The 15,253-nt window shown below is 33.8% G+C and overlaps 1 protein-coding gene across 1 annotated transcript; it reads left to right on the top strand.

Moving 5' to 3' along the window:
- The first annotated feature begins 10,112 nt into the window (after positions 1–10,112).
- Positions 10,113–12,569, top strand: LOC123657061 (protein dimmed-like). The gene is made up of 4 exons (XM_045592659.1): positions 10,113–10,254; positions 11,518–11,741; positions 11,852–11,991; positions 12,090–12,569. The coding sequence occupies exons 1-4, from the start codon at positions 10,113–10,115 to the stop codon at positions 12,214–12,216; spliced, it is 633 nt and encodes a 210-aa protein (XP_045448615.1). The 3' UTR covers positions 12,217–12,569.
- The last annotated feature ends 2,684 nt before the right edge of the window (positions 12,570–15,253 follow it).

Genomic DNA, 15,253 nt, shown 5'->3' with positions numbered 1-15,253 from the left:
TCTATAGATGGTAAGGAGGTGTCCAAATAATGTACCTTTAGAAACCGACTCCCTTTTGGGGTTAAAACGGGGTATCGTAGGTTGATTCATTCATCACGAAATCTCCCAAACTATAACAGATACAAAACTTGACATTTGGCAGGTAGGTTCCTTATAGGTCGTAGACATCCGCTAAGAACGAATTTTACGAAACTCGACCCCTAAGGGGTTGAACAGGGGTTGGAAGTTTGTATGAAAGTCCTATGTTTTTGAAGTAAGAGACTTGAAATTTAAAATGTGTGCTCTATAAATGGTGAGGAGGTGTCCAAATAATGCATTGTAATCTATATATATAAAAGAGAAAGGTCACTGACTCACTCATCACGAGAACTCAAAAACCGCTGGACGGTCCATCCATCTAGGATGTACAAAGATGAAATTTGGCAGGGAGGTAGATTATAGTTAGTCGACGTCCGCTAAGAACGGACTGCGATATTCCACCGCTAAGGTGGTTTAATTGGGGTTGATAGTTTGTATGAAACATATACAGCAGCTATAAGTTCGCCTGATAGGTTATTTATACTACAGCCTGAAAATAAAACTAAATATGTGGTGTATAGAGAGGTATTATAAAATAACTATTAAATTATACTAAATTGTGTCTTTTAAAAAGTTACTCAGTCTGATAAGCATTTCAAGTGACAGAAATAAAAAAATAATTTGCGTTAAGCATCTTAATAGTAATACATATCTGCATAACCACGCGGACGTAGTCGCGAGCAACAGTTAGTGTATTATAAAACAAAGTTCCCAAAAGCATTTGTGATCTTTCACCAATGGAGAGAGGGCTTCAAGAGAAAGGTTTACGGAACGGCTAAGCCGATTTTGATGAGAGTTTACTGGAAGTTTTCCGGGAAAACTTTGTGACACACTAAAATTCAACGCGGGCGAAGCCGCGGGCACAGCTAGTCTATATAAAAGCGAAAGGTCACTCATCACGAAATCTCCGAAACTATAACACCTACAAACTTGAAATTTGGCAGGTAGGCTCCTTATAAGACGTAGGCATCCGCTAAGAACGGATTTTACGAAATTCGACCCCTAAGGGGGTAAAACGGGGGTTAGAAGTTTGTATGAAAGTCCTATGTTTTTGAAGTAAGAGACTTGAAATTTAAAGTGTATGCTCTATAGACGGTGAGAAGGTGTCTAAATAATGTATGTATCTTTAGAAATCAACTCCCTTTTAGGGTTAAAACGGGGGATGGTAGGTTGACTCACTCATCACGAAATCTCCGAAAATATAACAACTATAAACTTGAAATTTTGCAGGTAGGTTCCTTATAGGGCGTAAACATCCGCTGAGAACGGATTTTACGAAACTCGACCCCTAAAGGGATAAAACAGGGGTTGGAAGTTTGTATGAAAGTCCTATGTTTTTGAAGTAAGATACTTGAAATTTAAAATGTATGGTCTATAGATGGTGAGAAGAAGTCCAAATAATGTATCTTTAGAAACCAACTCCCTTTTGGGGTTAAAACGGGGGATGGTAGGTTGACTCACTCATCACAAAATCTCCGAAACTATAACACCTACATACTTGAAATTTGGCAAGTAAGTTTTGTATAGGACGTAAAAGATAAAACGGAGGTCGGAAGTTTGTATGAAAGGCCTATGTTTTTAAAGTAAGAGACGAAATTTAAAATGTATGCTCTATAGATGGTGAAAAGGAGTCCAAATAATGCATCGTAATCTATATATATAAAAGAGAAAGGTCACTGACTCACTCATCATGAGAACACAAAAACTGCTGGATGGTCCATCCATCCAGGATGGACAAAGATGAAATTTAGCAGAGAGGTAGATTATAGTTAGTAAACGTCCGCTAAGAACGGATTTTTTGATATTCCACTGCTAAGGACGTTTGATTGGGGTTGATAGTTTGTATGAAACATATACAGCAGGTATAAGTTCGCCTACTAGGTTATTTATACTGCAGCCTGAAAATAAAACTAAAAATATCTAATAAATTATACTAAATTGTGCCTTTTAAAAAATTACTCAGCGTGATAAGCATTTCAAGTGACTGAAATAAAAAAATAATTTACTTAAACATCTTGATAGTAATGCATATCTTCATTACCACGCGAACGTAGTCGCGGGCAACAGTTAGTGTATTAGTATAACAATAAGTCCCCAAAAGTGTATATAATCGATTCCCTCAATATTTACTGAACGGCTTTTTATGCGGTTTTACCAATGGAGAGAGGGCTTCAAGAGGAAGGTTTACGGAACGACTAAGCCGATTTTGATGAGATTTTGAGTTTCACTGGAAGTTTGCCGGGAAAACTTTGTGACTCACTGATTTAAACGCGGGCGAAGCCGCGGGCACAGCTAGTATATATATATATACGGTCGAATTGAGTAACCTCCTCCTTTTTTTTGAAGTCGGTTAAAAAGTAACAACTTTAGAATTAAAATTAATGTTGAATTTCTGTGGTCATTTCACAGATAAGAATTTCCTAAGATCGTTCAATTAAACGATAGCCATACTTATGAATACTGAAACTAATCTTGTCAAAATATTATTGTTTTAGTTTTATATTTTAATTTTGAGTTACAATAATAAATTATTTCGAAATTATACAATATTATACGTACCGTCACCACTTAAGACTTAAATATTTACAGATAGTGTAATTTTTATTATTTTGTGTACTATATTATGACTATATTAGGCAATTGTGACATATCTCTACAACTTATCAAGAGCGACATGAATACTTATTTCACTTGAGTAGGATAGGGCAAATATTTCTTTATAATTGGTATTTAGTTGTTGTTCGGCTTCTCTTCTAGGTATTTAAAAACTTTCTTAGGCTAAAAAGGCTAAAAATAGAACAGATGGGAATCACGAGTTATATTTATATTTCAGTCACTTCCTTTATCATGAAACAACATATAAAGAGACTACCATTTTAACAACCAGTAATCATTCTGTATATAACAATTATGTCCTCTAGGTTCACTGAAGTAGAGACATGGATGTTAATGTCATTTGTCGTTGGCGCCGCTTGGGCGCCGCCGACAATGGTTGCCTGGCGACGGTAAGCCCCGCCCGCGTTTGAATCCTAGAATAATCTTTTTAAGATTAAAAATGATTTCATTTCAAAAATAGCTCGTAAATTCAAAGTGATATATAGTATTTTTTATTTAATATCAATTGTTTTATTTATGGAAACATATTGATACTTTTGTTATTATTATAACAACTTTTGACGAGTTGTTATATGTTATGAAATATAACCGTGAGTGTTTTTAGATATGGGGGTGAAAGTGGGGAAGAATAACCGAATTTTTGCAAATATAATCTAGTGGGGTCTCAAATGAAAGCGCATCACGTGAACATTACAAAATAATGTGTTCAATGAAAATCGGTTGAGCCCTGAAAAACTCTGGGTGTAAAAGTGGGGAAAATACCTAATATCTGCAAATATATGTGGTGGTGAGAAAATGAGGATGGAAATCCGAATGTCAGTAAATTTACCAAATGAATTACCATCACATGCACTTTACAAAATTAATAATAAAAATAAATTAAAAATATTTAAAAAATCGGTTGAGCTGTTTGAAGTTAATGGGGTTAAAAGTAGGGATGGAAAGCAGAATGCCTGTGCTTGTGTCCTAATGTTGTGTCAACAACTTAACAAAATCTGTACCTATAAAAAGTATAAAATAAAAATAAAAATTAAATTAAAAATTAAAAAAAAAACCTGCTACAATAACCTGAGTTGCCCTTAAAAAGTAAAAAATAATTAAAGAAACTCAGTCTTAAAGTACCTAAGTATGTACGAGTATTAATAATTCTAAAAAAATATATCGCGTTGGGGGATCGCTCCAAACCTAACAATTCAATGACAAATAGTTTAAACTAACCTAACTTAGTTAAGCAACATAGGTGAGTTTAAATATAAAATTAAGAAAAGAAAACTTTTGATAAATTACTTCAAAATATTGCGTTTCGGATACGACCGTCAATGACGTCTGCCCTCGCGTGTAAAATAATAAGGCTCGGGTAAAAGACTTAGGTAGGGATGTGATACTAATAAAAAAATAAATAGTAGGTAATATATAAATAGGAGCAGTCCCCCAACGCGATATATTTTTTTTAGAATTAATAATACTCGTACATACATAGGTACTTTAAGATTGAGTTTCTTTAAATATTTTTTAATTTTAAAGGCAACTTAGGTTATAGTGTCGGGGTTTTTTTTAATTTATAATTTAATTTTTATAGCTTCAATAAATTGCGTTGATTATGAGCAAGGACTAACATAGTAGTATAGTTCTGAAAATTTTTTAATGAATAATAGGAAATGCAGAATAAATTTAAAATATTGACTTTTTTTACAAAATTCAATAAGGAAAAAGAATAATTATGATCGATACTACGTAACTTACCGTAACCCACCTTTAAAATATTATTAACCTTCAAAGCGCAATATACATTTAAAAAAATACTTATTTCGTTATACTGCAAACAGTCGTAAAATGTTAAATTATCCTCGTAGTGACCCGGTTGTTATCATAAACACCTAATAGCGATCGTTACTCATAATAGGGATATATTATCCGCCAATTCGTAGTGGAGCAGCGAGGTTGATTAAGCTCTGATCCTTCTCCTACATGGAGAAGAGGCGTATGCCCAGCAGTGCGATGTTGCAGGTTGATTCGTTGTCCTTGATAAACAATTAAGTTCTTTTTATTGTTATTATGGAATGTATCAGGACAGTCAGTAATATCTAAGTTACATTGTAAATATGAAGCGACGTGAGTAAATCTTCTTTTATGTGTGTCGTGTTATATTTAATTTTAACGGATCAAGCCAGGGTCCTTATTTCTACGTCTGGAAATTTCATTATAGGTCTTCACCTCCAGAATCATTGAAAATTAGCCTTAGTGGCCCTATGTCATACCTACGTGTAGCTCTTACCTACACAAAGAAATTTTTAGAGGGACTTACTGTAACGATTTTTAATATTACTATTTACTACATAGTATAAAACAAATTCGCTTCCCACTGTCTGTATGTTTAGATTTTTAAAACTACGCAACGGATTTTGAAGCAGTGTTCTTTAGTAAATAGAGTGATTCCAGAGAAAGGTTTATGTATAATAACATAATTGGAACGAAGTTCCTTATGGTAGGCTTGACATTTGGCTGGGCGACGGAACTGAAAAAAATGTGATACTAAAACCGTAAGAAAAATATATAACGGAAGTGACGTAATATCAGTAACACGACTGTATAATATGACGTTTGTAAAACTTAAATATTACTAGTAAACTTTTTTTAAATTATTTATGTAATTTTATACTGTCGACAAAAATAAATAAACACATGTTTTTTTATTTCACTTAATAGTTTGAATTATGCTAACCTTCACGACTTAAGTCGGTCTAAATAAATACCCCGTCTCGTAACCCTCGAGAAAAAAGGCATTTATATCCCTCCTATTCTATACGCGCACGTTGCGCGCCATTTCTTCTCCTTCCTCTACCTCTTCCTCGTCTTTGTAAATTGTTTGTGCTAGGTTCATGAGTTGTGTTGAGAGAGTGTGGTGTGTCTGCTAACTGCTGTGTGTCTGGTGATTGCTGCGTGTCTCTATCTACTGATAGTTGTGTATTTTGTGAAAGTGAGTCTTGTATATTGTGTACGAAAACAGTATCTCCAAGTACTTTACTGAGTATGATTGTTGTATGTATGGCTGCTTGTTTCTGAAGAATGCTAACGTCAATGTTGGAATCTAGCTGTTCTAAGTACTTTTTTATGCTTTTAGCTACTACTCCTGTTGCTCCTATTACTATTGGAATGACAACCGTTTGTGTGTTCCACAAACGGCTGATTTCAGTTTTGAGTAGGTGGTATTTGCTTAATTTTTCAATTTCTTTAGCTCCGATGTTATAATCTGACGGTACAGTTACATCTATTAGGTAAGTTTTGTTGTTATCTTTGTTTGTATAAATTAAATCCGGTCTATTGTGCGTTATGGTGACATCAGTTTGAACAGGGATTTCCCACATAATTTTGGCTGAGTTATTTTCTTTCACTTGTGGTTGAGTCAGTGTTTCCTTCCACCACAAGTGAGAAACTTCCATTTTATGGTGTCGAGCCAAGCACCAGTAGATGTACTGGACAAGGTTATTATGTCGTTTAACATAATAGGTCCCTGCCAGTTTTTCACAACCAGATATTATGTGCTGAGTGGTCTCATCTTTGCTTGCACACAGCCGACACTTGCCGTCTACTGGCTCCTTAAGTATGTCACGTTGGTGTTGTCGTGTCATAATTGCTTGGTCCTGTATTGCAAATATTGAGGATTCGATGCTTGGAGATATCTGCTGTTTCTTAATCCATTTAAATGACAGTTCCTTGTCTATGTTACCCTGATCTAAGACTTTTTTGGGAAATTGACCATGTAGCTGTTTATTTCTCCATATTTCGTTGTGCCTATTTACTGTGGATTTCCTAATTTCTTCATCTGTTAGTGCATTTCCTTGAGGTAAATGTAGTTCTCTTTCTATTTCTTGTGCTTCCTTTATTATTGAATATCTATCCCTACTTGTATCATGCTGTACTATTGCTTTGATTAGGTGATCGCTTTCTGCTTTTAGATATTGCTTGTATTTAACAATTTGTGTTTTATACATGTATTCCACATTTAGTAACCCTCTTCCTCCCTGATTTATTGGTAAGTACAGTCTTTCTACTTCTGCTTTCTGTTGTTGTGCTTTTTTAATCGCTAGTAGTTTTCTAGTCTTAACATCTATTTTCTTTAGGTCACTGTTTTTATAGTTAATTACACCGAAAGAGTAAAGTAAAACCGGAACAGCGTACGTGTTTATACCTTTGATGAGATTACGGGAATTCAAGTGTGTGTTAAGTAGCTTTTTGACTCTTTTTAAATATTCTTTACTTATCTGTTCTCTAATGACGCTATGTTCTATTTTTCCAGATTCATGTACTCCTAAATATTTATACCTATCATCTATTGCAAGTTGTTTGAAAGTTTCGCCACTCAGAAGTATGTGCCCACCACCTAATGCTATGTTTCTGTGTCCTGCATTTAAATGTAATACGTTGCATTTCTCCAAACCAAATTTCATACCTATATCGCTTGTAAATATCTCCACACTGTCAAGTAATACTTTTAAATTGGTTCTATTGTTTGCATATATTTTGAGATCGTCCATATATAAGAGATGATTAATCCAGATGCTATCTTTGAGTTTGTAGCCTTTCATTTCATACTTATTGAGTACGAATGAAAGAGGGTTTAATGCTAAGCAGAACAATAACGGAGAAAGGGAGTCGCCCTGGAAAATGCCGCGTCTGATATAAATCGGTTCGGTAGTTATTGACTCGTGCGAGCCACGGGCTGTCATAATCACTCGCCAGGATGGCATGGCTAAAATAAGAAATCTCTTAATCACAGGAGGACATCTATAGACATCAAGCAGCTTGAGAAGCCATTCGTGTGAAACACTATCAAAAGCCTTTCGATAGTCTATCCACGCCATACTAAGATTCTTTTGGGATTGGTGTGCATCCTCTAATATAGCTTTATTGACCATTAGGTGATCTTTACAACCCCTGACTCCACGGCGGCATCCCCTTTGTTCTTCTGAAATGATGTTATTCTTGTGGCAATGGTTATATAGAACGTTGGCTAATACAGAAGTAAGAAGTTTGTACATACTTGGTAAGCACGCTATAGGTCTCCAGTTTTTCGGGTCCTCAGTGTTTTCATTCTTAGGTACCAGTATAACTTTACCTGTCGTGAACCATTCTTCTACTGGCTCTGTTCCTGAGACTATGTTTGTAAATAATGAGGCCAAGTATTTGTGTACGTTGGTCAGATATTTTATGTAATAATTTTGAATTTGATCTAGGCCCGGTGATTTCCAATTGTGCATTCTACGTAAGGCAAATTTTACTTGGTCTTCTGTAACCTCTACTGAATCTACTGTATTTACTTCGTTTGACATTGTTTCTATTTCTTTAATCCAATTAGCTTCCGCGTTGTATGGTTGAGGGTTTGATAAGATTGATTTCCAGAATTCTTCTACATTTTCTTTACTCGGTATTTTTATATCTTTTGCGGTATTACTTCCCAGGCTTCTGTATAGTTTATGTTCGTTTTCGGCAAATAATTTATTCTGTTCTTTTTTTGTATTCATTTCTTCGTATCTTTTTATTCTTCCTGCTAGTGCTTTGATTCTTTGTTTGATGATTTCAGCTGTATTCTTATGATCATTTTCACTTCGTATATTGTGTTTTGCGTATAATTTGTCCCTGATTTTCCTCATTCTATTTGTATTGATTCCTCTTTCTATCTCTATTAGTTGTCCTAGCTCTTTTCTTAGTTTTTCTATTCTGATTTGTATTCGTTTTTTCCAAGGTGGATCACGCTTTGGTTTTATGGCTATTGTAGGTGCATACGGATTTTGGTTATTGTTTACTATTAATGTTTTAGCAGTTGCGTACAATATGTTGTTTATTTCACGTAGACTATTGTTAGTTACTAGTAGATTAGGTAGGTATTTATTGAGTATGTTTAGATTTTCGATGAAACTTTTGTTTATTTTAGCTTTAGGTAGGAATAACCGTTCTTCAATGGGAATGTCTTTAATTTCAGCTAAAGTTTGTAAGAATTGTAAAACTATTGGTTCCTGATTCTCATCTACTTCTATATTTCGTGTCAACTGGTCTATTTCTTCAGCTCTTTCTGTGGATGTAGGTTGTGTGTTATTAGATGATGGGTCATGTAGTGTTTGTATTTGAGTTATACCCGATTCCTCACTTTGAATGTGATATTATTATTTTGTTTGATTTATTTTATTTTACGGTATTTGTTATTTTCTAAAATACTAAATTCCCTAAATACTTTTATGTACTTAATTAAAAATCAATCAACATAATTAAAAAAAATTAAGAACTAGAAAATATATATAAAATTCAACATTTTTTTTTCAAATTGTGTTGCTTCTATACTATCCGTAGGAACTTCGTTCCTACCTGGTACCCCATGACACCACATAATTTTATTCATATTTTCTATCAGCATTGCACACGTGCGAAGCCGGGGCGAATCGCTAGTATTTCATAAAGTATCCAATTTTATATCAAACAGGTACCTAACTACTCTAATCCGTAAGCATGGAATTAATTTACCTTTGATAAGCCTAGAAAATTGAAAAGACTGAAACGAATTTATGATTATAAAATGTAATATGCACCCACCCAGGCACTTGGAAACACGGGCGTAAGAGATTTAAAATGGTCGAGTTGTGATTTAATTGACGTAACTTGAAGCAAACATAAACATAAATTAACCGTCTTCCGTAACTCCGTCTTTATTCGTACTGTATTTCTTTATTATTTCACAGACTTGCTTACATGCATATTATTGGGTTGTCTAATAGAAATGGTTAATTAGTCATTAGTCCGCCCATTGTACTTCATAATACATTACATTACAGCCTATACAGTCCACTGCTGGACATAGGCCTCCACAAGTTTACGCCTCAAATAACGTGAACTCATGTGTTTTGCCCATAGTCACCACGCTGGGCAGGCGGGTTGGTGACCGCAGTACTTGGCACTAAAGAATTTAGCCACCCCCTCTCTTCCCGTGGGTGTCGTAAGAGGCGACTAAGGGATAACAAGGTTCCACAACCACCTTGGAACTTAAGAAGCCGACCGATGGCGGGATAACCATCCAACTGCTGGCTTTGAAATACACAGGCCGAAGACGGGCAGCAGCGTCTTCGGTGCGACAAAGCCAGTACTGCGGTCACCAACCCGCCTGCCCAGCGTGGTGACTATGGGCAAAACACATGAGTACTTCATAATATGGAACAATATTTAAGGTTTTATTTTTTGTAATGATTTGCGGTGTAAAATAAAGTATAAATAATAAAAATATGTTATTATATTTTCTTGACAATTGACATAGCGTTTTAACCAAATAATGTAAAAGACAAAATGTAATCGTTAACTTTGCGTTGTGTAACATTAGTACAGTTATTAATAAATTTAACTCTAATTGTATTTATTGAATTTCAGGGAACAAAATGCCTCAATGGGCCAGCGCTGAGGGCAGTGGTTCAGAAGCGGCATCTCCCGATCAAATGATGCTGTGCTACGACGACGGCGCTTCTGAGTATTTCGACAGTAAACAAGAAGAGGTCGATATAAAAATCGAACAAGCTGGCGGTTAGTTGTTTAATATCAATATTAATTGACTGTTATATCCGACCTTAACGCCCAAATAAAGTACGCAACTTAAGTAGGCACCAGATTCAATGCTGTGCGACATATTTTTAAAATTATTGCATTTAATTGTATGTAATGCTAGCCCTTAACTTCGTACGCTACATACGTTCACGTGACACGTATACAAATGTCAATAACAATAACAATTTATAATATAAAAAAAAAAACCGTAATAATTAAAATTAACGTGTCAAAATTTTTTATAAAAAAAGTAGGAAAATAGCTTTAAAGCTGTTGTATTTATCCAATCCATTGAAAATTATCATAATAACGACAGAAAACGAGTTAGAATAATTTGTATATATTTTAACAAAAAGTACAGAGTACTGCGAGATCAACTTGACTGGTACATTTATAGCATAAACTAACGTGAACATTCTACTCGGCCTTAGTCTCGCAGACATATTTACTACGTGTAAAACCGGTGCAAATGACGAAGTTGATAAGAGCGTTACGAAAATCACCCGTAGCAGCGCGTTAAAATCGATTAGTGTGATCTTACGCAAATATTTTATCAAGCGTGTAGTCGCGTCACGTAATACTCAAGTTTCGACCGTCACTTGCAATGTTCAAGTGCTCTCAATGTAATACTTTAATTTTTATTTACTAAGATGGCCATGATAAATTTCTAGCCCATCAATTAAATATTTTTCTGAACCAGTTAGAGGACGTGGTATATTAGTATTGAATGATAATATAGGTAATAGTTTTTTCTTCATAATTAAAACTACTGACAAGGAATTACAAAATATAATAATAATTGTACCATATTATTGCAAAAGTATTTCTGCTTAAAATTAGTTAGTTAACATTGATACAAAAAATTGTCAGTTATTATCGCAATGGGAAACCATTCAACTTAACCACATCGATAAAAAAGATAATAATAACAATTAATTATCTAAAATTTTATTATTATATAAGCATTCAAAAATTTAAATTAAACGAGTATTATTTCAATCTTTAAAGGTATTGGTATAGAACTCTCGATAATGTAGCTTAAAGAACTGGTGCCATTTTACTATTCTTACTTATTGAACTGTACCTACTGACTCCTGACTACGAAAATCATATATTAAAATATTAAGAATAAATTCACCACATCTTTATTTATTATATCTATTTGACAGCAATAAACACCTGACTACGCCATTAAACAACTTTCACTTCAATTGCAATAAGTACTCTAAATAAATATTTCAGATTTCTACGACAGTGGGAGTGGTAGTGACGAACTCGTTCCCCGAAGGCCGTGCAGGCCACGGCGGACACCTGCAGGCTCCTCGTCTTCGGGAACCACGAGTGGCTCCAGTGGGCCCGGTCGACGACGCCGCTGTGGCATATCCGCCCGCGAGCGTAATTTGCGTAGATTAGAAAGCAATGAACGGGAACGAATGCGGATGCATTCGCTAAATCGTGCGTTTGAGGTAATTACGTAAATGACCAAGATAAGCTAAAATTTCTTAAAGTATTTTGTTCCACGTACTGTTTAATGTCCGATAGTTTTGTCTTAATAGTTTGTCGCTTTGTATTTCAGGATCTCCGTCGTGTTATTCCCCACGTTAAAAAGGACAATCGTAGTCTGTCAAAGATAGAAACATTAACTCTTGCCAAAAATTATGTAAAAGCCCTGACAAATGCCATATGCACCATGAGGGGTGAAGTTCCTCGATATCTGTAAGATATTTTATTATTACTTGTATTCGATTTTGACAGACGAAAATCATTGATAATTTATGGTATTTTTTTAAATTACATTTATATATATTTTACAGATTTAATAGTGATGATGAAAACGTTGAACCAGTTTTCGTTCTGAGCAGGGAACAAGAACATAACAACAACCTACCAAATGTTCAAGATACCGAGGACCCAATGCCGGTACAAAGAGGATGCCTTTGAGAACACAATATTTTCTAAACGTTCAGGCTCTCTAACTATGTCAGCATGCACACAAGGAAAAACGTGTAGAAATAATGTTCGATAACGTTAATTCTAAATATTTTTCCCTTCATGCTCCTTAAATGAATCCTACGACTACCTTGCAATGTATGGACATCGAGACAGAACAAACATGATATATTACCTAGTCGTAGATTTACTTACATAAAACGGTTATTTATGACATTGAAAAAATGATGCTATTTCAAGAATAAAAAAAATCTAAAAAAAATATTTAGTTAATTGGTTATTGTTGTACCTGCTATACTAAAACTGATTTAAAAATAGAATCGAATTTGGGCTTTCGCATATTTTTTATTTTGTTTTTAAATATACTATAGTAATAAAGTATTATTACTAAATATTGTACTAAACCTTACTGCATAATAATTACATTTTAAGAATATTTATGTTAGATACATTACAGAATAAATAAAAATAATAAAAATAACATTTGTTTGTCAAAATAGTGCAAAATGAAGTGAAAGTTTACTTTTAATAAAACACGACCGATAATTCTCAATTTTTTATTGTAGGAGTTAATGTATTAACAAGATTGATATGTTTGTCTCGGTTGATATATTAACTTTAGTAACCTTCATTTTTTATAGTATATAGGTAAAAGAGTCTTTACCAGAATTATATAAACTTTGAATCGATTATGTCGACGATAAAAAAAAATTAAGGCAGTTTGATAATTTTCAATAATAATTGTAATTAATTGTAAAGCAGTTCAATACGAAACAAATTAGAAGTAAAAATATTTTTTTTAAAACATGCTTTTATTTTAATGCGTTAAAAAGAATAAAATATACTTTTTCTTTTATTTATCTTTGTTATATTCACATTATATTTCTTTAATTGTTTATCTACACAAGTAAATCTCGCGATTGAAGCATCTTATAGCTTCAAAATTAAATTGCAACATTCCAACCGAACAAACATACCTACTTACCTATATACATTCTTGTACATTGCAACTTAAAAAGACTTTAAAATTGTTTAATTTGCTACAACATTTAAAAAATACATTATTTCGATTTTTTTATATGCATTATTTGAACACGAACATATTTGTAAAGTACTTTCTCTAGCTCTCGTGGTGCCAATTACGTATTTTAAGTAAAAATATGTCTTTTAGTACATTTATATTTTGGAAAAGTTATACAGGTATATTGTCAATTCATTTTCATATATATATTAAATATATACATACCATAGTAAAATTCAATTCATAAAAATGCCTAACAAAAGAAAGCCCTCTATTTTTAAACAAGTGTTACTAAAAACTATTACGTCATGACTTATGTAGGTACGTACTTATTTAATTTTAATTAAAGTAATCTCAATTTATAGTTACCGAATGTAAGTTCAAATATATTGTTATGTATTATAGGTAGAAGCAATTTGCAACTCGCATTTTGCCTAACCATATATCTAGTTTTAGTATACAATTTGTGATTTAGTCTAGTATTAAGGTCTTGAAAGATTATTATACAATTTTAAGGAACGACGTGGCAACTGAAAATGTAATTATTTAACGATGGTAATAAATGATATGCAAAAATCTTATGCTCTTTATTATATACATGACAGTTAAGTGCACTCGCAAATAAAATGAAAACTTTTCACTTTAATTAATGACTAGTAACGTAGCTATCGCTTCTTATCTAATGCAAAAAAAATCCTTGTCTTTCAATATAACCTCGGTTGTTTTAGCCTTTTTAATTTTGCTTGATATTTTGTAATTTACACAGACATGGTATTTTTTGTTTACGTTTAGAAAACTGGTAGCGTTGCCACTTCTTACGTTTCTCTTCTTCAACTAATAGGAAAGTATCAACTGAATCATGCCTTAAATCTCAAGGACACATCCTTTAAATCTTAATTTTAGTCATATCATCTGTTCCAGGTGAGGGTGTCGTCTTTTTAATGGACACTATAGCTTTAAGTACGCAAATTATTGAATATTTCACACGTGGCAGTCTATACCCCGTAGAGTTAAGAACGTGCTATGAACTACACTTTATAATGGTTCATCACTCACTTCAGCATAATACAGTCTCTCTCTCTTCAGCCTATCGGGGTCCACGGTTATCGGACATAGGACTCCATAAGTTCGCGCCTAAAATGGCGTGAACTCATGTGTTTTGCCCATAGTCACCACGCTGGGCAGGCGGATTGGTGACCTTCGGCCTGTATATTTCAAAGACAACAGTTGGATGGTTATCCCTCCATCGGTCGGCTTTTTAAGTTCCAAGGTGGTAGTGGAACTGCGTTATCCCTTAGTCGCCTCTTACGACACCCATGGGAAGAGAGGGGGTGGCTATATTCTTACTGCCGTAACCACACAGTAAATTGCTAACGGTTAACTTATAAAATATTGCTTGTGTTAAATATGAATATTTAATTATTAATCGATTTTATATGCTGGTGTAGTACACATACAGTACAACATTGACTCTGTTTTACACGAAAGTGCTTGCGTTCAACATAGACATGTTACATTTTATGAGACCACATACCCAACGGTTGCTAAGAAAACACTATTGTACCTAACTAAGATGCTTCTGTTCCTTCGTAAGTTCTTCAGAAGGTTTTACTTTTGCTTATCTTAGTACACAGACACTTGACGCTACAAAACAATTCAGTCTCAGTACAATTTCAGTCGTGTGATCTAAAGCACACTCATTTTTTTTGTCGAAGTATTCATCTTTACGCACGCATGACTTGGTGAGTAAGCTAGTGAATGGATGACGAAAGCGTTGCAAAATGTGTGATCAGTCAACGTTTCTTATATGATTGTAGGAGCTAAAGAAGTTTACTTCAGTCTTCTAGTCTAAAGCACACGTTTTCTTTTTTTGTTACACTCGTAGTGTTAATCGTTAGTTATTTGTACACTAATTATATGGTACACTTATACGTCTAGATACATTACTTTTTTTTTACATGTTACAAAATAAATTTATTTAAAAATATAATAAATGAAACGGCAAAC

Source organism: Melitaea cinxia, chromosome 10, assembly GCF_905220565.1.
Source record: "Melitaea cinxia chromosome 10, ilMelCinx1.1, whole genome shotgun sequence".
Classification (NCBI taxonomy): Eukaryota; Metazoa; Arthropoda; class Insecta; order Lepidoptera; family Nymphalidae; genus Melitaea; species Melitaea cinxia.
Note: the sequence above shows the minus strand (reverse complement) of the source record. Positions and strands in the feature narration are given on the sequence as shown.